Source organism: Hordeum vulgare, chromosome 1H, assembly GCF_904849725.1.
Source record: "Hordeum vulgare subsp. vulgare chromosome 1H, MorexV3_pseudomolecules_assembly, whole genome shotgun sequence".
Taxonomy (NCBI): Eukaryota; Viridiplantae; Streptophyta; class Magnoliopsida; order Poales; family Poaceae; genus Hordeum; species Hordeum vulgare.
Genome location: NC_058518.1, coordinates 242,312,825 through 242,338,627, shown reverse-complemented (window position 1 = coordinate 242,338,627; position 25,803 = coordinate 242,312,825). Strand labels below are relative to the sequence as shown.

Here is a 25,803-nt window from a genome sequence, read left to right as displayed (position 1 = left end):
TACCATTGCCAGTTTTTTACCTAAAACGAGAAATGTATGTGTGGAATATTGAGGAATTTTGACTTTGAGCATTTACATATCACTACAAAATTCTCCTCACAAGATCCAAGATCCCAATTTGGTAATGTTGATATACCTATGACTTAGTGTTTTTTCTATCATAAAAGCCTGGACAATTATCTTAGTAAGATCCAAGGTAAGTGGCACCTCTGCAGAATCCAAGGTAAGCGTGTGTTCTATAGAAATGTGGATAAATATATTAAAACTGTTAGGAAGTATTAGTATTAGTCTAGAAATCCTTATTAGTATTAGTATTAGTTTAGAAGTCCTTATTAGTCTATGTTTACTTTCCTTGCATCTTAAGTCATGTGTAATATATATATGTCCCTTGGGCCTTCAATATAGACAAGTTAATTTTCTAACATGGTATTAAAGCCTTAGGTTCTTTTTTTTTTGCACGCGCAACTCGTGCTTCTATCCAATCTCGTCCTCGATCTCCCGTTCGTCTCGATCCAGTCCTCCTTCTCGTCTGCTCCTGCAGGCCCTGCTCGAACCCTACTGGTCATGCCGGATCGCGCTGGCCGCGCTCGAAGCCTTCAGGCTCCCGTCTGGATCGGATCGGCTGCGTCAGCCCATCCCGCTCGAAGCTCTCGGTCTTGCCCGTCACCACTCCTGCTGGATTCGGCCTCGCCAGATCGAGCGGTCCCTCCCGTCGCTCGCCAGATCGAAGCGGTCCGATCGAGGCGGTTCCTCCCATGCCTCGCGAGCCTCCCGATCGAGCGGTTCCCCAGCGGACGTGGTTCCCATCCACAGATCGAGGCTGTTCCCAGCGGACGTATTCCATCAGCAGGGACGTGTTCCATCAGCAGGTTGTTCCTAGCGGACGTGTTCCATCAGCAGGGACGTGTTTCCATCAGCAGATCAAGGTTGTTCCCAGCGGACGTGATTCCCATCTCCAGATCGAGGCAGTTTCCATCAGACGGCTCCGCCAGATCTGACGCCTCATCTCACCATACCACGCCGTCTCCAATCCTGCTGTCAGACGCGGACGCGGCTCGCTGACTGAGTTTAAAAAAATGTCTACTGCATCTGGCTATGTTGTTGTCCCTCGCTGTTCGGTGATCTTCGATGGTACTAACTACACCGAGTTCACTGGCTTCATGCGCATTCACATGCGTGACATCCGTCTCTCGGGAGTTCTCTCTGGCGAGGTCTGTTGTCCGCCACGTCCGGTTCCTCCCATGGCTCCTACTCCGCCAACCCCACCGGCTCTTCCTCCGGATGCTCCTCAGGCCACAAAGGATGCAGCTAAGCTTGATGATGAGGCCGCCGTGAGTGCTTATGATGAGAAGGTCTTGGCTTATGAGGAGGCTCTTCAGGTGTATCACGGTGCTCTGTCCGCTTACACCCAGTGGCTTGATGATGATGCTCGTGCTGCAGCTGTTCTCACTGCTAGTGTTCTGCCTCAGTTTGCCTCTGAGTTTTTGGGCCTTTCTACTGCCTTTGAGATGTGGACTCGCCTTCGTCAGCGCTATGCGCCCTCTGGTGATGCCTTATACCTCTCCGTGGTTCGTCAGGAGCATGCTCTTCAGGAGGGTGACTCTACTGTTGATGACTTCTATGCACAGAGTTCTGCTATCTGGCGCCAGCTCGATTCTCTCCGCACCGCTGGTTGTCGTACTTGCCCCTTTTGCCAGGCTGTCCAGACCAACTTGGAGTTTCATCGTGTCTACGAGTTCCTGTCTCAGCTCCGTAAGGAGTTTGAGCCCCGGCGTGCTCAGTTGTTTGCTCGTGGCCATATTTCTCTCATGGAGGCGCTTTCTGAGATTCGTGCAGAGGAGACTCGCTTACGTGGTGCTGGTTTGCTGGAGGTTCCCTCGGTGCTCGCTGCTCGGGCTACTTCTACGCCACCTGCTGCACCGACCCCTTCTCACTCGAGTGCTCCGCCGCTCTTGCCCACTCCTTCTGGAGGCTCAGGTCGCCCCCGTCCACATTGTGGCTACTGCAACAATGATGGTCATATTGAGTCCCACTGCTACACGAAGAAGAAACACTTGCACCAGGCGAATCATCATCTACAGAGACTTCGTCATCTACCTTGACAGCTTCAGCCATTGCTTTGACTGAGCAGGATATTCTGAGACTTAAGCGTCTGCTCGCTGCTTCAGGTTCTTCCTCGACGGGTACTGCTGGTATTATGACTCAGGCTTCCCGCACTGAGCAACCACCTTCTACACAGTCAGGACCGTCTCACGCACACTCTGGTTGGAATTGGCCTTCGCCGCCATGATATTATTTTTTCTCTTCCGCTGCCATCATCCCTAATCTAGTGTGTGTTTTCTAGTTTTCTTTGTTTTCCGCTGCGTCCACCAAATTCGTTGATATTTTTTGTTTTCTCATGCCATGCGAGTCCACCATACCTTAGTCCGTCAGCCTTTCTTTGGTCCTGATCCTTTCTATGCAATTTTTGTGGCCTACTTGCCCTTGTTGTTTTCTATAGGATTTTCTGGACTTCTTTTGCATTGTCGATCTACGTCCATCATGCCTTATCCGCCGAGCTTCTTTCGCCGACGGTTGTCGTGGACTATGATTTTCTGCACAATGCTTTATTCTCTTGATGTATCATCTTCTTTTGACAAGACATCTTCTTTTGATACTTATCTTGTATCTTCAAGTGATGCGGTGTCTACCTATGATGTGCCATCTCTTCGTTATCTCCTTCGGCGACTCGACAAGTTTTGAAGACTCTTCATGCTACGACGACACTCTCAAGACGCGGATTTGGATTATCATTTTTTTTTTAGTATTAAACTTCTTGAAATGCAATGTTATTACATACGCTTTGCATTTGAGGGGGGTGTTAGGAAGTATTAGTATTAGTCTAGGAGTCCTTGTTAGTATTAGTATTAGTCTAGGAGTCCTTATTAGTCTATGTTTATTTTCCTTGCACCTCAAGTCATGTGTAATATATATATGCCCCTTGGGCCTTCAATATAAACAAGTTGCTTTCGTAACAAAAACGACCAGCCTGCTTTTCTGTCCTAGAACTGGATTTCACACTTTTCATACAGCAAAATTAAATACAAAGGGACAATTCGAGATTACATTTGCATTCGAGAAATGAAGGTCAGCAAGTCATAAGTTTGCATGTACAAGCATACCTCTACCTATGTACTCCCTCCGTTTCTAAATATAAGTCTTTTAAACGATTTCACTAAGGGGCCACATACGGAGCAAAATGAGTGAATCTACACTCTAAAATATGTCTATATACATCCGTATGTAATCTTTTAGTGGAATCTCTAAAAAGACTATATTATGGAACAGAGGGAGTAAGTCCGATCACCCCACACCGCCAAGAGCCTATGGACAAGAATAATAATTACAAATCTGCATATATTCTAGAGGTCTCTACTCTACCGATGCGATAACCTTGTTGTATAGAAACTCCACAGCCGTTGAATTTTGAATATTCAAGAGAACAAGCCCTTGTTCTTTAGTTCGCGAGATGGTAAGAACCTTCATAATCCACATGTCCAGGTTAAGTAAAACGAAAGCAGAGGGAAAATTGACAAAAAAACTAATTATATGCATACTTACCTCTATCTTAGCTTCAACAGACTAAGTAGAGCAACAAACCGGAAGAGTACACCATTAAGCATCATAATGGCGATGCAGAGAGCAAAATAATTGATATCATAACCACCTTTTAGCAGTGCTCCACATCGCGTAATCAGCCATACACCAGAATATCTGAAGGGCAATACCGTAATAATATGTGTTAGGAAAAAGGGTAAAAGGCTTTAAGTTTGATCGTTATACTAACGTGAACCTGATAACCTAAAATTTGTAGAGGGCAACTGAATGAAGAAACTGTTGATATTTACTCCCTTCGTTCCTAAATATAAGTCTTTTAAGAGATTTCACTAGGAGTCTACATACAGAGTAAAATGAGTGAATCTACAATCTAAAATATGTCTATATACATCCGTATGTACTTCACTAGTGGAACCTCTAAAAAGACTTATATTTAGGAACGGAGGGAGTAGTAATTTGCTCTAGGAGACTTTAGTGCCAAATACAAATATAAATACATATGCACTAAAAGGATTAGTTACAATTTTCAGTATATGCCGGAGTGATAATTGCCTGCAATAACTTTCATGTGAGAATATTATATTTTCTTACTCCACCAAACAGTTTTTAGCATTTTCAAGCTATTATAGAACTCAGGGTCTTTTTCTTCTATATAGATATGAATGAGCAATTAGCTCAATATGCTTTTCTAGGAGTTAATATATCCTATCCTGTGCTGCCAACAAGCTTAATTAAATGATAAGAACTCAACTTTTACTATTCATTAATTGGCGATTTGGTGATGAAGGAAATGGGAAATACTAACAACATTGAGGGAGAAACTACTAACTTTTTTGCTCCAGCAATAATGAAAGCTTCTAGTGTCCACTTGGGATAGCAGAATTGTTTAATAAATTGTGGAAATTTTGGGTCAGTACCCACCAGGACCAGTACCACAGGTAGCAATGCAGAACACTGCAAGAGCAAAGTTCATTAAGCTAAATTACCGCCCGTAATTTGGGTTTTCCATAGAATGGTAACTTTTTTTGATAATTGCCTACTTACCAACTGAGCTAATCCTAGCTCAAACCAAATTGCAAGAGTATAACCTATGCCAGTTACACAGTATACTAATGCAAGCAAGACCAAATAATTGTCTCGAAGTGTAGACCGTGGGTTGTTGAAGAAATAAAATGTTGAGAGGAAGACAATTGGTTTAACCACGGTGTTGAAATGATCAATAGTGTCTCTTGCAAGGAAGTAAGCTACAGAGCTCATGCCAGATTCTCTCTCCCTCCAGTATTGCAATCTTTCTGGTGAAAATGATCGCAGTGCCGCAAGTTGGCACAACAGTGCTGTGCACAAAGCAAATTAAAGTCAGGAAGAACGCTATTGTAAGTAATATATACTCCAGGTAAAGATGGCACATGAAGTGATAAATCATTTTTTTAATTTATTTGACAATTTTCTTTTGTAAATTATACAAGCTTAATGAAATGATAGGTCATGTATGGCCAGGTCAGGTGTTACAAATATCTCTCACCAACTTTTATGCAGTCCATTGTACCTAGTGTGTGGGGTGGCTCTCAATATTGTTGCAATCTAATAAGATGCTTCATGGAACAGAACATTTCTTCTTCTGTTTTTTTTTTTTGCTAGTTTATGGTTTAGGACATTTGTAAAAATAACAGATGGAGCCGACTTACAAACTGCAATTATGGTATACCCATAAGAAGCTACACCGAGTGTATCATCGTTTACTTTTGTGATGGTTCCAATGCATATGCCAGCAATACACAATATCAGGTAATCAACAGCCTGCTGTGTAGCTTCACGTAGACGTTGCTTAGCTACCCTGACAACATAATTTGGCTATGAAGTTACAAAATGATTCACCAAAGCAAGTTAGAGAGATTAAGGAGATCGGATTACCTCCCTAAATAGTACTTGTATTGTGCAAGTACACCGGGTGTTTTCCTATTCAGTAAATCATTTCTTTGGCTGACATTTTGGTGCACAGAATCTTTACTCTCTGTCTGTTCTACAGAAGATAGTTCTCTAGTAATGGACCCTACAGTATATAACTCATGCATCATATTGATCTCCTCAAGGTCCTTCCGCATATCTTCTGGAACTTCATATCCATTATGTATAATCCAAAGAAGTGGCAAATGTTTAGGAGTGGCATGCCCCCTCATTTTTGTCTTTGCTATTCCCTCTAAGATGTCAATATAATAATCTGGAGGATTCTCACGATCAGGAACCTTGATCCCCTGGCCTGAGAAATAATTTTCAACTTCACTTATAGGCCCATGGTAAGCAATAAGGCCGCCCCTTGCCAAAAGAACAAAGTCATCAAACATATTGAACAAAGTATAGCTGCCAAAAGAATACATGTTAGATCCAAATTCATCTTAATAAAGTAGAAAAGGATGTGTAGAGAAGATTATTCTAGTCACACAAGGATAAATGACTGCCTGACTAGCCATGTTTACACCACTTATTATATAAAGTTGGGGGATTACTAGGCATGTACATGAATTTGTTTTTACCAAATTTTATAACGCCAACTGATAGGTAGCCCTGGTGTATTGGCTGGCCCATCAATTATTGTTACGAAAAAATGCAAGAGCACTTTTCATATGAGCTATGTCATTTCAACTGAACATTCGACAAGGATTCTTTCTGGAAAAAATAAAGGCATGATTAATTCAAAGTTTACAGGGAAACCTTGGTTGGTGAATCACTGCACAAACATTCACGCCTTGCGATGCTTCATGACGAAGAGCTCTTAGAAGTTGCTGAGAGGAAGCACTATCTAAGCCTGTTGTTGGCTCGTCTAATATCAGAAGAGATGGTTCCATAACCATTTCAATCCCAACATTCACACGCTTCCTTTGTCCGCCAGAAATACCCCGCTTTTCCACTGTCCCAACAAGGAAATTTCTGATTTCTTGGAGCCCTAGTGACCCTATAACCCGTTCAAGAATGAGAACCTTATCAGCTTTTGACATGCTTTTGCTTAACCTGTTTCACAAAAGAATGGTGATTGTTAGAGCAAATGATTGCCTATAAAAGTACAATAAGGATATCATCAAAAGAGTTGCTGAAATTAATTAGGCGATATCACTTTTTGTAGATGCATAGTAAAGAACATGCATCAACTGCTAGGAGCCATCTAGGCACATGACTTATGCCATACAAGAGATATGATTAATTTATACTCCCTGCGTCTCAAAATAAGTGTCTCAACTTGAGGAAGTATATATGAAGGGGGGAATGTGAATAAATAAGTAAAGAAATGATAAACACTTTAATAATCAAACTAAACTATATCTGAAAAATTCAACATCTTTACCCAAACAGGGTTTCCCCCCGCTTTATATTATAAAGCAACCAACACCGAATATATCCGAGAGACCGAATAGACACGCACCACCACCACACACAACGCACACACTCAGGGCAAGATACAAAGTTGTCGGCCGCCGACACACCACCCCACCGACAACCAAGCAAACTACAGATGAGTGAGGAGGACGGCTTGGAGCCGACAGAGACCTCCATCATGAGCATCCACAATAGAGAGGTGAACCGGACTAACAACCAAGCTAGGCATCCAAAGTGGTGCCTCCCAGAAGGGTACGACCAAGGGTAGCCGCCACTGCCCGATCGCGAAGATCAGGTTTTCACCCAGAGCAAGACGATAGAAAAGGAAACGTCGCGTCGGAGCCTTCGGGAAGGATACGGCAATAACGTCCACCGTCACTGTCGGCCAGTCAAAGAACTGGGCAAGTGGTGTACCTCGGCGCTCACACCCCTCCGTCACATCCTAGCTCCGTCAACCACCCGCAACCATGCCACATGTGTGGCCATGGTTGCCCACCCGTACCTGAGACACACGATCCGCCCCCAAAACGCCGCGCCTCCCGCCACTAGAGCCGCCGCCCTGCCACCAGAAAACCCCAAGACCTACACAAAGGCCCTAGCTTTGGACCAACCGGCGGCTCTCAACCAACAGACCCACCTCCAGGCGCTCCGCTGGAAGACCTGTGCCAACTCTCCCGCGGCCGAGGAAAGGGGGAGAAAGGGGAGCGGACAAATCCGGACCGGCACATCACCGTGCCAGCGATAGGTGACGCGAACGCATCGAGGCCACCCATCCCTCCTCCCTCTCCCCTTCCCTCGTGTTCGGCGGGGAGAGGGAGGAGGGGACGCATCCAAACCGGCGACAGGTGACGCGACCGCATCGAGGCCACCCATCCCTCCTACCGAGCTCCGCAACACCACCTCGTGTCGCCCCACCATCGTAGCCGGGACACATCCCCGTGAGGCCACCAACAGATGCACACCCACCGATGAGGGGCACCAGATCGACCCGCTGCCGCCGCCGAGGAAGATCACCAGGGAGGCCCTCCCGCGCCGAGCGCCACCGCCAGCCGCAAGGGCCCGACTGAACGGGGGCCGCCCACATCCACCGTTGTCGCGCCGCCCCCACACCATCACACCACAGCGAGAGAAGTCGCCCGCAGCCCAGGCGGCCGCCCGCGACCCGCAGCATCAGAGGCGGATCCCGACGCACGAAGCCGCCGCCACCGTCACCACCAGCTGGCCTGCACCACCACCATGCCGCCCGTCGCATAACCGCCACGCCCCCGTCCCCAGCCCGCGCCGAGCGCCGATGCGCTGCCGCACCCGGCAACTAGCGATGCATCCTGGTCGCGAGGTCCGGCCCGTGCCGCATCCCCCAAGCGAGGAGACGAAGGGGCCTGCTGTCGTCGGCTACGCACGGGCTTCGCCCACGCGCTCGCTCTGGCGGCAGCGGGGGAGGGGGGAGGGGAGGGGAGGCGGCGGCGCTAGGGTTTCCTCCCGTTGGAGCGCCTCGGGAGGGAGGGGAGTAGACAAAAACTGGGTCCAAAGCTCAATTCGACATCTTTTTCAGTGTAGTTCCTGAAGAAGCTGTAAAAAATAATACTTCCTCCGTCCGGAAATACTTGTCATAGGAACGGATGTATCTAGATGTAGTTTAGTTCTCGATACATCCATTTTATCCATTCGTGCGACAAGTAATTCCAGACGGAGGGAGTATTGTTGAGTTCTGCAGCGAATTGAAATCTAGCAATGCTGTGTCACTGATCCTAATAAAATTGTGCATTGAAAATTTTAGTGGAAGGCCAAAAGAATAATTTGGGAACACAAACGAACTGCGCTTTGTTATGTCTCCAGTACCTGCAGCATCCACTAAACCACAGATTTTCCTCAACCGTCAGGTTTCCATGTACGATATCATCTTGTGGAACAAAGCCAATTATCTTCTTATACGACTGCATCGATCCAGATTTTCCATTTACAAGGACCAATCCATCCTTCTTATAGCCTGATGTTTTACCTAACACAGCGTTGAGAAATGTGGTCTTTCCTGCTCCAGAAGGACCCATAATAGCCGTTATCCTACCTGGTGAAAGTTTTCCAGTAACACATTGCAGAAGTTTCTTTTTTCCAATGGATAATGTCAGACCTTTGAAAGCCACCTCAAGCATTGGCCTCTGTGGTCTGTTTTCAGCAGCTCGAGACACTATTCCAGAGAGTGTTAGTTTATCTTTGTCTAGCTGCAGAGCTCTTTCCTTATCAATCTGACTATATGCACGCCTGAACCTCTCAGTGCGATCATTTAGCTTTCTGCGATTTTTTGATCTCTTACCATTACCTTTATTAGCATGCAGTATCCCATCAGATGATGTAGCTACTTCCTCAGGTGCATCAGAAGACTCATACATTTCCAGTTCATGCCTTAGTACAAGTTCTTTTGCTAATTTCCATCTTCCCCGTGCTGTTGCCGATTCTTGCGCAATTTTTGCTGCCTTTTTACGGGACTTCGATGAAATTTTAGCTCGAACTGCAATGAATTGATCAGAGCAATTGTACACCAGTAGTAAAACGATAATTAAGATAACCTGCATAAACAAGACCACGAGTGAATCATTTACTAAAAACTAGCATTAAACAGTGAGAACAAGATCGTTGGCTCCAAGTAAATATATATTTATAACAATTTAGATTCTCCCATTTAAGTTATGTGGTATTCTACAAAACTGACTTATGGGAGAAACTAGGATACCTTATAGTCACAACTTGCACAGAAATTTGCAGCATATAAACTTGCGTTGGTGTGTTATGACCGGCGCGCATTATAGCCACCCCAGGGGCTCCCGCCAGTCCGGGCCTACGACCATCGCATTCACCTACTGCCGGACACACCTCCAATGGCCGTCCGTCCATACCGCTACCCCCAGCTACAGAAAGATGAACTCAAGCGGCAGTGCGCGGAGATGCTTGCCCAAGGCATCATCCGGCCGACCACCTCACCATTCTCGGCGCCGGTGCTCCTCGTCAGTAAGGCCGATGGCACGTGGCGCTTCTGCATTGATTATCGGGCTCTCAACATCAAGACATCCAATAATAAATTTCCTATTCCGGTTGTTGAGGAGCTCCTGGACAAGCTACACGGGGCATGCTTCTTCACCAAGCTCGACCTCCGCTCCGGCTACAATCAGGTGCGGATGCACCCGGACGACATTGCGAAGACGGCTTTTCGCACTCATCATGGCCACTTCGAGTTCTTGGTCATGCCGTTCGGCCTTGCCAACGCCCCGGCGATGTTTCAGGCATTGATGAACGACGTCCTTCGCCCTACTTACGGCGGTTTGTGCTCGTCTTCTTCGACGTCATCCTCATCTACAACTCGTCGTGGGCGGAGCACTTGCAGCACATTGCCATCGTCCTTAACGAGCTTCGGGCGCACCACCTATACCTTAAGCGCTCGAAGTGCTCGTTTGGCACACCGTCCATTGCTTATCTCGGACATGTCATCTCGGTGGAGGGTGTTGCCATGGATGCGGAGAAGGTCGACGCCGTCGCCACCTGGCCGACGCCACAGTTGCCACGGGCTCTCCACGGGTTCTTGGGGCTAGCCGGCTACTACCGCAAATTCATTCGGGAGTTTGGGCGCATTGCGGCCCCACATACGCGGCTGCTGTAGCGCGACGCGTTCACCTTGGACACCGACGCGGTTGAGGCTTTTCAGACCCTAAAGCAGGCACTCGCGACTGGGCCGGTTCTCCACATGCCAGATTTCGATAGGCTGTTCACAGTGGACTGCGACGCCTCGGGCGTGGGATTCGGCGCCGTCCTACATCAGGATGCAGGACCCCTCGCTTTCTTCAGTCGTCCGTTCGCAGTGCGCCATCACAAGCTCGCCGCTTACGAACGGGAGCTCATCAGGCTGGTGCATGCGGTGCGTCATTGGCGGCCGTATATGTGGGGGCGGCCGTTTCTTATACGCACAGATCACTACAGCCTCAAGTTCTTGTTGGACCAGATGCTTTCCAGCGTTCCGCAGCACCAACGGGTCAGCAAGCTCTTTGGGTTTGACTTCACCGTCGAATATCGCCAGGGCCGTCTCAACGGCGTCGCGGATGCGCTGTCCCGCCGCGATTCCGATCATGCTGCAAGCGCCAGCGATACCGAGGGAGTTTGTTAGGGCATATTTCTCCCTAAATGGTTTTGGTGATTGATGACAATGCCTGTGCGGACTAATCGTGTGTATTGAGCATTTTAGATAATTCATGACTAGGCACAAGACGATTCGATGCCCCTCGGAGTCTTTCAAAGACGGTTGCTTTCTACGTTTCTCTTTGGTGGATTTGAGTCGTAGGAAAGCCGTACTATTAAGAGGGGGTCCGCTTCGGAAAGGTTATGGTGGAATCAACACGTGCACAATTCTATTGCACCACCTTTCCCTCGCTTCAATGGAGCTCCAGCTTGTTTCTCCCTGTCTGTGCAAAAGGACCAGCGGTAGTACCGCAGGCACAGCAGTAGTACCGCTCTCTGGGCGGTAGTAGTTTTTTACTACCGCTCCCTCGGACTTTTTGTGCAACCACGGCCTCTGCGGTGCTAGGCACGGTAGTAATTATTACTACCATGGTTGGTGAACCTACCGTGCGGTAGTACCGCTCCTAGCAGCGGTACTACCGCTCTACTCGGGCTGTGAGTGGGGGGTAACGGTTGGATTCTTTCCCCCACTATATAAAGGGGTCTTCTTCCCCAAGAAGGTTAGCTCTTACCTCCCTAAGCTCCATTGTTGCTCCAAAGCTCATTTCCGCCCGATCTCTCTCCCTAGCCAATCAAACTTGTTGATTTCCTACGGATTAGTTGAGAAGGCCCTGATCTACACTTTCACCAAGAGATATTTGATTCCCCCCACTAATCCCTTGCGGATCTTGTTACTCTTGGGTGTTTGAGCACCCTAGACGGTTGAGGTCACCTCGGAGACACATTCCATTGTGGTGAAGCTTCGTGGTCTTGTTGGGAGCCTCCAAGCTTTGTGTGGAGATTGCCCCAACCTTGTTTGTAAAGGTCCGGTCACCGCCTTCAAGGGCACCACTAGTGGAATCACAGCATCTCGCATTGTGTGAGGGCGTGAGGAGAATACGGTGGCCCTAGTGGCTTCTTGGGGAGCATTGTGCCTCCACACCGCTCCAACGGAGACGTACTTCCTGTCAAAGGGAAGGAACTTTGGTAACACATCCTCGTCTCCACCGGTTCCCACTTGTGGTTATCTCTTACCTTTACTTTGTACTTATTATTGTTGTGGTGTATTCCTTGCTTGCTTTAGTTGTTGTTGTTGTTAGCATCATATAGGTTGCTCACCTAGTTGTTCATCTAGAGAACCTTTTGTTGCTAACCCTAATTTGTTAAGAAGAGCTAAAAATTGGTAGTTGTCTATTCACCCCCCCCCCCCTCTAGTCAACCATATCAATCCTTTCAATTGATATCAGAGCCACGTCTCTTTATTAAGGGTTTCACCACCCGAAGAGTATGGTTGACAACGGTGAGGTTGGGCACGAAGTGCCCGAGGCCGTGGAGTTGAGTTCGATCACACGGGGCGACTTGAATGAGGCTATGGCCTCACTCAAGACGTCCATGACGACCGAAGTCAAGTCCATGCTTAAAGAATTACTTGAGGGGATGAAGAATTCTCCCGAACCGTTGCTTGTGGCTAAACCCACCACATCGGAGTAGGAGGCCAATTCTGAAAAGGAACCGGCTAAAGGTACTCGAACTTCTTCCCCTCTTGACAAGAATGGAACGGGAACCTTTGTCTCGGTTTCTCCTCCCCGGTCTATGGAGGACCGGTCCCTACACCGCATATTAATAACCTTGGTCCTCCTCCTAAACTTGTTAAAAGTGATTTCGCTAATTGGGTCTTTTGCATCAAGTCTCATTTGAATCACAGCTCAACAAATCTTTGGAGAATCATCGAACAAGGCTTCTACCCACATGATCCAAACAACCTCACTCCAAGAGAAGAGGCGGACAATCAATACAATCATTCCGCTTTGTTCATCCTTCAATCAGCGGTTCCTCCCGAAGATCTATCTCACTTGCGCCCCTTCACCCGTGCAAAGGATTGTTGGGAGCCCATCATGGTGTTGTACAAGGGGAGCTCAAGCATTCAACGGTCCAACTTTGAAGTGGTTCTTGATGAGGCCAATGAGTTTGTGATGCTAGAAGACGAGGACCCCCGTGATCTCTACCGAAGGATGACTACTCTTGCCGTTGCTCTCCAAGATCATGGGAGCAAGGATACGGATGACACTTGGATCAAGTGCAAGTTTCTCAAGGCCATCATGCCATTCAACAAAGCCATGTCCTCCGTCATTCGTCAAAGGCCAGATTTCCACACCTTGACCTCAAGGGAAGTGTTGGATGAGTTCATTGCCATGAATATCATGAACAAGACCGCCGACAATGCTCTTGCTCGTGTCCGGTCGAAGAAAGCCTCACCCAACCTTGCCTTGAGAGCCAAGGTCATTTCGGATGAAGAAGAGGAAAGAGGAAGAAGATGGCTGCCCAGAAGACACAAAGTATGCTTATTACGAGCACATGGCTCTTGCATCAAGGCAATTTTGGGGCAACAAGAGAAACTCAAGGCCCAACTTCTCCAAGAACAACTCAAGTGGGTCCAAGAACAAGCAACGAGTAAGGACATGCTACAGTTGCGGCAATGTGAGTCACTTTGTGGCGGATTGTCCATATGAGAAGAGGGAAGACAATGAGGGCAAGCTCATTCACAAAGACAAAGCCAAGTCTTTCCCAAGCAAGAACATCTTCACCAAGAAGACTCCTCCAAGGGGTTTGGTGGCCCATGAAGAGTACACCTCCGATGATGACGAAGATGATACAGGCCATGAGGGGATGGCAACGGCTACCGTGGCCATTGCCACTTCCTCGCCCAAGGTGTCTCTCTTCGGCGCCACCAACGAGAACCGCATCGCCAAGTGCCTCATGGCCAAAGGTATCAATAAGGTAACCCCCGACATCAAGACCACTATCACTACTACTCCTTCATTGTTAGATTGTGTTGATGATAGTGAAGTAGTGGAGCTTGATGAGAATGAGTTTGACAAATTCCTCTGTAAGATCAAAGGTGAATCCAAGAGGCACTTTGTTGCTGTTTTGGAACAACTTGGTGAGGCGAATGATCTCATTGAGACTCATGAGGATACTATCTCCAAGTTGGAGGGACATAGTCGTGATTACGCCGATGAGATTGCGGAACTATCCATTGCTCTAGAGGAAGAGTGTGGTCTTCGTTTGGCTCTTGAGGAGTCGCACAACGTTGATCATGCTAAATTGCAAAAAGATCTTGATCATGCTATTGTTCTTACCTGTGTGCTTAATTCCAAGAAAGTTGCACTTGGGGTTGGCTATGATAGAATAAAGGAAGAATTTGATACACCTGACAAGGCCCACAAGGTCTTGAAAGGTGTTCATTCCTCTCTTAAGGAGTCTCATGATCAACTCCAAGTAAAACTAACCAAGGAGATTTCTACTTGTCCTCCTTTTGTTCTAATTGATAATGCTTGTTCTACTAACCCTTGTTGTGAGCATGTGTATCTTATGGAGGAGAATGCCAAGTTGAAAGAACAACTTGAAAAGGGCCTTGTGTCATGCATCCAAGGCGAGAAGAATCTAAATGACCTTTTGAGTAATCAAAAGGAAGTTGTAGGAAAGGAGAGACTTGGATTTGCACCCAAGTCTAAGAAGAAAAAGAAGAACAAGACCAAGCTATCCCCCCTCTCAAGGACATTTTTGTCAAAGAGGGTGAAAGTACTCATAAGAAGATGAAGAACAAGGAAAGGGGTGATAATGCCAAGAAGGGCAAAACCACCTCTACCAACAAAGCCGGCGACTTTAACCCCTTTTATTTTTTATGTCGTGCTAGTGATGGACATATTTATGCCAAATTTGTTGGTTCTCGTTATGAGTACATTGAATGGGCTATTTGGGTTCCTAAGACCCTTGTTTCTAACATCAAAGGACCCATTCAAGAATGGGTACCTAAATCCAAGCATTAATATCTTGTACGAGTTTGCTTCCGATGGGGTGTCATGGTTGCTCAACAGTGGAGCCACAAATCATACGACCGGGAGCAAGGACTTGGTGGTGGATGTGCATCCAATTCCATCTATGCCCACCCATGTCCAATTTGTTGATGCCTCAACATCTAAGGTAATGGGATTTGGCAAGGTGGTCATCTCTCAAGATTTATCTATAGAGAAGGTCATGCTTGTTGAGTCCCTTGCATACAATTTCCTTTCCGTTCGTCAACTTGCAATTATGGGCTTTGCCACATTTTTTAATCTTGATACTGTGGCCCTTTTGTGGAGCAAGACTCTTAAAGTAGCCTTTGTTGGACATGTCGAGAACGGTCTCTATGTGGTGAACTTTTCGGAGCGACCCACTAAGATCGTGACTTGTCTAATGGCTAAAGTTGATGTGGGTTGGCTTTGGCATCGCCGGCTAGCTCATGTCAATATGAGATCTTTGCAAAGTCTCCTCAAAGGGGATCACGTTCGTGGACTAACAAATGTGAGTTTTATAAGAGACCGTGCTTGCGGTGCTTGTATAGAAGGGAAACTTCATGAAACGGCTCACCGTCCCACGACTATCATTTACTCTAAAAGGCCCTTGGAGCTCCTTCACATGGATCTCTTTGGTCCTCCATATTTTGATATTCTGGGGAAAGAAAGTATTGCTTGGTGATTGTGGATGACTACTCAAGATACACTTGGGTATACTTCTTCAAGAGGAAGAGCAAGACTCAACAAACCGTCATCGACTTTGCTAATGAAGCTCAACGTCAACATGAAGTAAAGATATTGATGATTAGAAGTGACAACGGCACCGAGTTCAAGAACTACACCTTGGATGAGTTCCTTAGTGACGAGGGGATCAAGCACCAATATTCGGCCCCCTATACTCCTCAACAAAATGGTGTGGCGGAGAGGAAGAACCGGACGCTGATGGACGCGGCAAGAACCATGATGGCGGAGTTCAAATCTCCGTACACTTTTGGGCCGAAGCAATTAACACTGCATGTCATGCATCCAATCGGCTCTACCTCCGCAAAGGCTTGAATAAGACTTCATATGAGATTCTTACCGAGAACAAGCCCAACCTCAAGTACTTCCGGGTGTTCGGTTGTAAGTGTTTCATTCTCAAGAAAGGTGTTCGTTTGTCTAAATTCGAAGCTAGAGCTCATGAGGGCGTATTTGTTGGTTATGCTACAAACTCTCATGCTTATCGTGTTCTCAACAAGTCCACCGGACTCATCGAGGAGACGTGTAACGTAGAGTTTGATGAAAATAATGGCTCCTAAGTGGTCTTTGTGATGTAGGTGATGAAATTCCTCCTCGAGCCATAAGAAGAATGGGGATTGTCAAATACTCCCCATTGAGGAACCCCTTGTGGCTGAAGGAGAAGGACAATGTTCTACTCAAGTGGGGCCATCACCTTCGCTAGTCCCACACGCTTCCGAAGAACAAAGTGAAGGCCCTCAACCTGTTGAGCAAGATCAAGGACAAGATCAACCTCATGAGGATCGTGTTGCACCAAATGATGTCCAAGATCATGCTCAAGACTCTGAGTTTGCTGAAGATCAGGTGCAACCACAAGATCAAGGGCAAACTAGTGAGCAAGCTCAAGACGGTGCTCAAGATGATCAAAATGACGATCCTCAATTACCCAGTGAGGAACTCCTAGAGCGTCGCGCTGTCAAAGTGGCTTCCAAGCTCCAGCGTCGACAACATATCTTGGAGAATGTGCTTGGAAGCTTCAATAAGGGGGTAACTACTCGTCAACAATTATCAAACTTTTGTTTGCATCACGCGTTTGTTTCGTGTGTTGAACCCCAAAAGGTACATGAAGCGCTCGATGATGAGGATCGGCTTGAAGCCATGCATGACGAACTTAACAACTTCGAGTGCAATCAAGTTCGGGAATTAGTGCCAAGGCCAACGGGGGAACATAATGTCATTGGAACCAAATAGATCTTCAAGAACAAGCAAGATGCAAATGGTGTTGTTGTTCGAAACAAGGCAAGACCGGTGGCTCAAGGCTACTCCCAAGTCGAGGGTATCGACTACGGTGAAACCTTTTCCCCTGTTGCTCGTCTTAAATCTATTCGCATGTTGCTTGCATTTGCTTCTCACCATGATTTCAAATTGCAACAAATGGATGTGAAGAGTGCATTTCTTAATAGCCCCTTAAGTGAGTTGGTATATGTCAAACAACCCCCGGGATTCGAGGATCCCAAGTTCCCCACTCATGTATACAAACTCAAGAAGGCGCTCTACGGCCTTAAACAAGCCCCACGTGCATGGTATGAGTACCTTACCGAGTTGTTGCAAGATCGTGGGTTTGAAATTGGGAAAATTGAGCCCACCATTTTTACCAAAAAGGTCAAAGGAGATTTGTTCATATGCCAACTATATGTTGATGATATTATATTTGGTTCTCCTAACAAATCTTTCAATGAAGAGTTTGCTGCACTAATGACCGAGAAGTTTGAGATTGTTAGGAAGTATTAGTATTAGTCTAGGAGTCCTTATTAGTCTATTAGTATTAGTCTAGGAGTCCTTATTAGTCTATGTTTACTTTCCTTGCACCTCAAGTCATGTGTAATATATATATGCCCCTTGGGCCTTCAATACAGATAAGTTGCTTTCCTAACATGGTATTAGAGCCTAGGTTTAGGTCTCCGGACGCCGCAACTCATCCTCACGATCCAATTTTTCCCCGTTCCTGCTCCAGCCACCGTTCCCGTCGCTGGATCTCGCTACCGCTCATGATGTGCTCCTGGCCGAAGTATCCGCTACAGGCCGAAGTCCCTCTGGTGCTGGATCTGCTCCTGGCCGAAGTATCCGCTACAGGCCGAAGTCCCTCTGGTGCTGGATCTGCTCCTGGCCGAAGTATCCGCTACAGGCCGAAGTCCCTCTGGTGCTGGATCTGCACCTGGCCGAAGTATCTCGCCACCTCTTCTGGCTGTCTGGATCTGCAACTCCCCCTGATCTGCTCCTGGCTGAAGTCGCTGCTGCTGCTGGATCCCACCTGCCGCTGCTGGATCGTTGGGATCCGGATCCGATCTAGCTGCCTCCAGCCTCCACCAGCGTTACAGGTCCACAACGGCTGGTCTGGTTCTCACGTGTTGTTGACCCTGATGCTTCCAGATCGGATCAACCAGCCACTGTTGGGATCCCGCTGCTTCCACCACCTGCCGCTGGATCTCGCCGCCTCCAGCCTCCCGTCCCGATCCCACCTGCCGCTGCTTGGGTCGTGTTCCAAAAAAAAAACTGCTGCTACATGATGCTATTGGCCACCGCTGCCTCTGCTACACACGTGCTGCTTGCTGCTGCATGCTACCTTGTCGTGGCGTGTACTGCTTAGCTCCTGATTGCATGTTCTGCTCCCGCACGTCCAGCTTGCGTGCTACTGCTATTCCCTTTGCCATGATTTTTTTTTCTCTTCCGCTGCCATCATCCCTAATCTAGTGTGTGTTTTCTAGTTTTCTTTGTTTTCCGCTGCGTCCACCAAATCCGTTGATATTTTGTGTTTTCTCATGCCATGCGAGTCCACCATACCTTAGTCCGGCAGCCTTTTTCCGGTCCTGATCCTTTCTATACAACTTTTGTGGCCTACTTGCCCTTGTTGTTATCTATAGGATTTTCTGGATTTCTTTTGCATTGTCGATCTACGTCCATCGTGCCTTAACCATCGAGCTTCTTTCGCCGTCGGTTGTCGTGGACTATGATTTTCTGCACAATGCGTTATTCTCTTGATGTGCCATCTTCTTTTGAACCCATCTTCTCTTGATACTTATGTTGTATCTTCAAGTGTTGCGGTGTCTTCCTTTGATGTGCCATCTCTTCGGTGTCTTCCTCTTGATGTGTCATCTTCTTTTGACAACCCATCTTCTCTTGATACTTATCTTGTATCTTCAAGTGATGCGGTGTCTACCTCTGATGTGCTATCTCTTCGTTCTCTCCTTCGGCGACTCGACAAGTTTTGAAGACTCTTCATGCTACGACGACACTCTCAAGATGCGGATTTGGATTATCATTTTTTTTAGTATTACACTTCTTCAAATGCAATGCTATTGCATACGCTTTGCATTTGAGGGGGGGTGTTAGGAAGTATTAGTATTAGTCTAGGAGTCCTTATTAGTCTATCAGTATTAGTCTAGGAGTCCTTATTAGTCTATGTTTACTTTCCTTGCACCTCAAGTCATGTGTAATATATATATGCCCCTTGGGCCTTCAATACAGATAAGTTGCTTTCCTAACAGAGATGTCTATGATGGGAGAGTTGAAGTTCTTTCTTGGGTTCGAAATCAAATAAGGAAGAGAAGGAACGTTCATTAAACAAGCCAAGTACACTCAAGACATGCTCAAAAGGTTCGAGCTAGAGGACGTCAAGCCGGTCAAATTTCCCATGCCAACCAAATGCAAGCTTGACAATGATCCCAATGGTAAAGTAGTGGATCAAAAGATATACCGCTCCATGATTGGATCCTTGCTTTACCTTAGTGCATCTAGACCAGATATCATGTTGAGTGTGGGAATTTGTGCACGATTTCAATCTGCACCAAAGGAAAGCCACTACGCGGCTGTCAAACGAATTTTTTGATATTTGACTCATACCCCAAACTTTGGCTTATGGTACCCTAAAGGAGCAAGCTTTAATCTAGTAGGTTACTCTCACTCAGATTGGGCTGGAGACTGTGCCGGAAGGAAGTCAACTTCTGAAGGATGCCAATTCCTTGGTCGCTCTTTGGTAAGTTGGTCTTCGAAGAAGCAAAACTGTGTGCTACTTTCTTCCACCGAGGCCGAGTATGTAGCTGCCGCAAGTTGTTGTGCTCAGTTATATGGATGAGGCAAACTTTAAAGGATTACGGTGTCACTTATGACAAAGTGCCTCTTCTATGTGACAATGAAAGTGCCGTCAAGATATCTCTCAATCCGGTGCAACATAGCAAGACCAAGCATATTGATATTCGTCATCATTTCATTCGAGATCATATCAAGCATGGAGATATTGAGGTCCTCTTTATCAACACTCAAGACAACTTGCGAATATTTTCACCAAGCCTCTAGATGAAGAGGTTTTGCGAGTTAAGGCATGAGCTAAATATCATTGATTCAAGCAATGTGGATTGAAACTAGGCACACCACACCACACTCATCATTATATTTTCCTCTATGTGTAGGCATGGACATAGGGGGAGTATTGTTCTCTCAATGAACTTTCCCTCCCCCCATTATGCATAAATTGATCACGTCTTTCACATTAGCCATTGTTGATGCACTTGTGCTTCAAAGACGAGCTTTGGTCATGAACCCAAGAATAATTCTTCGCGGTGTCATATCAATTGTCTCAAACATTGGTGGCTCCGGCCACCGCCCCTCTCTTCGTCAGAAGATTCGGTTTGGTGTTCGTTTTTTCTTGCTTGTTTCGCTTTACTTACCTTTGCTTGGGTTATCATGTGTTTTTCTCTTGTTCTTGCAAAGATCAACCCGTCTTTTTCTGAAGAGGGCACGGTACTACCGCTTCAGGTACGGCAATAAATTTTTACTACCGTAATGATAGCGGTGTTAGAGTTATAATATAAGTCATGTACCCTTTTGTATTTATCCCAATATATAAGGGGTTTCTTGCATATAGTCCACCACCTGTACATGTATATATATCGGCCTATGGCCTCATGGGAATACAAGTTGCTTATTCCTAACATGGTATTAGAGCATTAGGTTTTTCTCTCCGCACGCGCAACTCGTGCTCCGATCCAATCTCCACGCAGCCGTCGTCTGTCTGCTGCTGCCGGATCTCGCTGCTACCTCTCGGTCTCCTCCTACGGTTGCTTCTCGTTCTACAGCAGCTGCCGGATCGAGCCGCTACAGCCGCCGGATCTCATCGCCTCCCGCTGCCTCCGGCCGCCCAAGCCGCCGGATCCAGCCCCTGCCTCGTCCCCGCTCCATCTCGCGGCGGTTCCAGATCGAGGCGCCGCCCCATCCCACCCCAGGCACGAGGCGGCTCGCATCTGGCCAGATCGACTTCACCGGTTCTGCATCCTCGCATCAGCGACGCAGCTCGAGGTGACTCGATCCCATCCCATCTTCTGGATCGTGGCCAGATCGAGGCGGCTCCATCCCATCTCGCCAGATCTGACGCCCCATCTCGCCAGATCGAGTCGGCTCCAATCCTGCTGTCAGATGCAGACGCGGTTTGTTGATTGAGTTCCAAAAAAAAAGGTCTAACCAGCACGCAACGTTGCAGTCCCTTGCTTCCCGTGACTCCTGACGGCTGTGCTGGTAGTTCTTCTATTGCTCCTGCGAGCTCTACATATGGTGATTGTCACTCTACACCGACTCCTCCCGCGACTTTCATCGGTGCATGTCGCTCTTCCCCGACACCTCTTGCGACTTTCACCGGTTATCCTGGTGCCTATGCCTCCATGGACTGCTCTTCGTCCACGCGTCTTCCCTTGTCGCTTGGTGCTTGTCTGCACACGGCCTCATCTTCTACACCGGTCTTTGCAAACGATACTGGACATGCTACACCGCCATATTTAGCGGCTTCCACAGGTGGTGGTGGTCGCTTCTCTCCTCATGCCATTACGTCGCCTACTTCAGCTGTGTACTTCACCGAGGACGAGATTGCGCGACTTCGCGCCCTGCTGCTTGCCTTCGACTCTCCGTTGTCGAGTGTGTCTACACCGACATCTTTAGTTGCGCCCCTGACTAAGCAGGAGATTGGACGATTTCAATGTCTGCTAGCTCTTCTGGCATTGTGAGACCACCTTCTACACACGCAGGTACATCTCCGTGGGTTCTTGATACTGGAGCATCTTTTCATATGACTCCTGATTCATCCACTCTGTCATCTACTCGACCTCTTGATTCTCATGTTCATGTTCTTACTGCTGATGGTACTTCTCTCCCGGTTACTGGCCGAGGCACTCTTAGCACTTCATCTTTTCATGTTCCCGATGTTGCTCATGTTCCTCGGCTTACCATGCAGCTCCTTTCTGGTGGCCAGATTGTTGACTCTGATTGTCGGGTAATCCTTGACTTTGACTCATGTTCAGTTCTGGACCGTCACACTGGTGCTCTTCTCGGTGCTGGCCCCGGCGCCATGACTCTCAGGGTCTCTGGGAGCTTGACTGGCTTCACCTTCCATCCGTTGCCACCGCAGCCAGTCTCTCCTCCTCTGTTGCCTTGTCTACCAGCTTTTTTCAAGAGTGGCATCATCGTCTGGGTCATTTATGTGGCTCTCGTCTCTCATCCTTAGTTCGACGTGGTCTTCTTGGATCCGTCTCCGGTGGTGTGTCTTTAGACTGTCAGGGCTGCCGGCTTGGTAAACAAGTTCAGTTACGTTATCCTCATAGCGAGACTGTGTCTCAGCGTCCTTTTGACCTTGTTCACTCCGATGTTTGGGGTCCAACTCCCTTTTCCTCGAAGGGAGGCCATCGCTACTATATTATCTTTATAGATGATTTCTCTCGATACACGTGGATCTATTTTATGTCATCTCGTAGTGAGGTATTATCTATCTATAAGCGTTTTGCTGCCATGGTTCACACTCAGTTCTCTACGCCTATTCGTGTGTTCCGTGCTGACTCTGCTGGAAAGTATATCTCCAAGATGTTGCGTGGATTTCTCGCTGAGCAGGGTACACTTGCTCAGTTCTCTTGTCCTGGTGCTCATGCTCAGAATGGTGTGGCTGAGCGCAAGCATCGTCACCTTCTTGAGACGGCTCGTGCGATGATGATTGCTGCCTCTCTCCCGCCTCATTTCTGGGCTGAGGCCATCTCCACCTCCACCTATCTCATCAATCTACAACCTTCTGCTGCTCTACAGGGTGGTGTTCCTTTTGAGCGTCTCTTTGATCGTTCTCCCGATTATTCGATACTTCGCCTGTTTGGTTGTGTTTGCTATGTTCTTCTTGCCCCTCGCGAACGCACCAAACTGACCGCTCAATCTGTTGAGTGTGTCTTCTTAGGCTACAGTGATGAGCATAAGGGCTATCGTTGTTGGGATCATATCGATCGTCGGATGCGTATCTCTCGGGATGTGACTTTTGGCGAGTCTCGTCCCTTCTACCCACGCCCATCTTCCTCGACCTTTTCAGTGGAGGATATCTCTTTCCTCACTTTTCCTGATACACCTCTCACCCCCATCGAGCCTTTGCCTATTCGTTCCGCTCCTTCTGCTTCTCCACCTCTTGTCGATTTGCTACCACCATCTTCCACGGTTTCCTCTCCTGGCATGTCACCGGATTCTGCACCTTCATCTCCGGTGACTTCTACGTCTTCACCCCTCGATTCTACCTTGGCGATTCCCCCTTGCATTGTTCCATCTTTTCCTCAGTGTTACACTCGTCGTTCACGTCATGTGGATGCCTCTGTGGATGTGTCGACATCCTCATCTCAGCCTCCCTATGCCTTGCGTTCTCGCCCTCGTCCGCCTGTTGATCGCCTTGGATTTCCCACCGTTGGTGCTGCTGTTCTTGAGCCGACTTCCTATCATCAGGCTATTGTTCATCCTGAATGGCAGTTTGCGATGGCAAAGGAGATTGCTGCTCTTGAACGCACTGGTACGTGGAATCTTGTTTCACTTCCTCCCGGAGTCCGTCCCATCACTTGTAAGTGGGTCTACAAGGTTAAGACTCGCTCTGATGGTTCTCTTGAGCAGTAACAAAGCTCGTCTTGTGGCTCGTGGTTTTCAGCAGGAGCATGGTCGTGATTATGACGAGACTTTTGCTCCTGTGGCCCATATGACCATTGTTCGTACACTTCTTGTTGTGGCCTCTGCACGCCACTGGTCTATATCTCAGCTTGATGTTAAGAATGCCTTTCTTAATGGTGAGCTGCGTGAGGAGGTGTACATGCAGCCACCACCTGGGTATTTTGTTCCTGATGGCATGGTATGTCGTCTTCGTCGTTCTCTCTATGGCCTTAAGCAAGCCCCTCGCGCCTGGTTTGAGCGTTTTGCCTCTGTGGTGACTGCCGCTGGTTTTTCAGCGAGTGCTCATGATCCAGCATTGTTTATTCACCTTTCTCCTCGTGGTCGGACTCTTCTTCTTCTCTATGTTGATGACATGATCATCACTGGGGATGACCCCGAGTATATTGTCTTTGTAAAGGCCCGTCTTAGTGAGCAGTTTCTTATGTCTGATCTTGGACCTCTTCGCTACTTTCTTGGGATTGAAGTCTCTTCTACCTCTGATGGCTTTTTTATATCCCAAGAAAAGTATATCCAGGATATTCTTGCTCGTGCTGCTCTTACTAACGAGCGCATTGTTGAGACTCCTATGGAGCTCAATGTTCACCTCCGTGCTACTGATGGTAATCCCCTGTCTGACCCGACGCGTTATCGTCATCTTGTTGGCAGTCTTGTCTATCTAGCTGTCACTCGTCCGGATATCTCTTATCCGGTTCATATTCTGAGTCAGTTCGTCTCCGCTCCCACATCGGTTCACTATCTTCGGGGCACGATCTCTCACCGTCTATTCTTTCCTCGCTCCAGTTCTTTACAGCTTCAGGCTTATTCGGATGCTACGTGGGCTAGTGATCCTTCAGATCGCCGTTCACTTTTTGCTTACTGTGTTTTTCTTGGTGGTTCTCTCATTGCCTGGAAGACGAAGAAACAGATTGCAGTTTCCCGTTCGAGTGCAGAGGCTGAGCTGCGAGCAATTGCTCTTTTGACGGCAAAGGTGACTTGGTTACGGTGGTTACTTCAGGATTTTGGTGTTTCTGTCACTACACCGACTCTACTCTTATCTGATAGTACAGGTGCTATTAGCATTGCGCGCGATCCTGTGAAGCATGAGCTCACCAAGCATATTGGTGTTGATGCTTCCTATATGCGCGCTGGTGTTCACTACACCCCTAGTTCTCTTCTCTTTTTCTCGCTTTTGTTTAATCTAGGCTTGGGGACATATGAGTTAGGTTTCATCGTTTTATGGCACAATCTTTTCATGAATGGATGGTTGGAGAGTGCTTCTGTGGTAGAAATTTTACTTAGTAGGATATAACATGTGAGTTTTGATCTCCGGTAGTACCGGATCTGAAGTTTGGTATGTCAGATCTGGCAGTGTTCGCCCGTGCGGTACTACCGCTCCTCCTGGAGCGGTACTACCGCAGTGGGCGCGATAGTAAAATTTTACTACCGCCTGCCCTACGGTACTACCGCTCCCAGGAGCGGTACTACCGTGGTCAGCGTGGTACTAAACTTTTACTACCGCTTGCACTGTGGTACTACCGTTGTTCCCTGAATTCACATGTTCTGTCCTCCTAGTTCTCATTTCTCTGGGGCTTTCTGGTTTGCTTTGGTCTTTGCCTTGACTTCTTTTGTCGTTTTCTTGTGCTTGCGTTGTGTGTCATAGGTGGTGGCTCCAGTTCTAGCTCCAGGCGCTCGAACCCTTCTCAGGATACCGGTTCCAAGCGCCTTCGCAATCCAGAGGCACTCGAGGGATCCCAGGCTCCGAAGCGCAATTTCAAGCGGCCCGCTCACAAGAACAAGGAGAACACTGTCAGTTGGGATGCTATGCCACAAGCTGAGTTTCTGATTTGCCGGAAGCGCAACCCCTATGTCATCGATAGGGTTCATCTCTAGGGATGTGAACTGTTCTGGTCCAAGCAGCAGGCTCTCATTTATGAAGATGTGATCAAGACCAAGAAGAATATCTATGTACCGGTTCAGTGGATTGACATGGATCATCTCAAGAAGGACCCGACGTACTTTGGTGAACCTCTGGACATGGTGGAACAGCTTGGGATTGAGGAGCTCATCTCGTTTCACCTTGACTTTGATCCTGAGATTGTGG

The 25,803-nt window shown here is 47.4% G+C and overlaps 1 protein-coding gene across 3 annotated transcripts in view; it reads right to left on the bottom strand.

Moving 5' to 3' along the window:
• Positions 1–3,259: 3,259 nt before the first annotated feature.
• Positions 3,260–25,803, bottom strand: part of LOC123429749 (ABC transporter G family member 25-like) — a 55,868-nt gene continuing 33,324 nt past the window's right edge. For all 3 annotated transcript variants that reach the window (XM_045113760.1, XM_045113752.1, XM_045113767.1), the window contains 8 exons: positions 8,806–9,530; positions 6,307–6,603; positions 5,509–5,955; positions 5,283–5,431; positions 4,642–4,931; positions 4,427–4,551; positions 3,601–3,753; positions 3,260–3,519 (listed from right to left, as the gene is read on the bottom strand). In XM_045113760.1, coding sequence (XP_044969695.1) covers positions 3,603–3,753; positions 4,427–4,551; positions 4,642–4,931; positions 5,283–5,431; positions 5,509–5,955; positions 6,307–6,603; positions 8,806–9,530 — 2,184 coding nt within the window. In that variant the 3' untranslated portion in view covers positions 3,260–3,519; positions 3,601–3,602. The remainder of the gene's footprint in view (positions 3,520–3,600; positions 3,754–4,426; positions 4,552–4,641; positions 4,932–5,282; positions 5,432–5,508; positions 5,956–6,306; positions 6,604–8,805; positions 9,531–25,803) is intronic.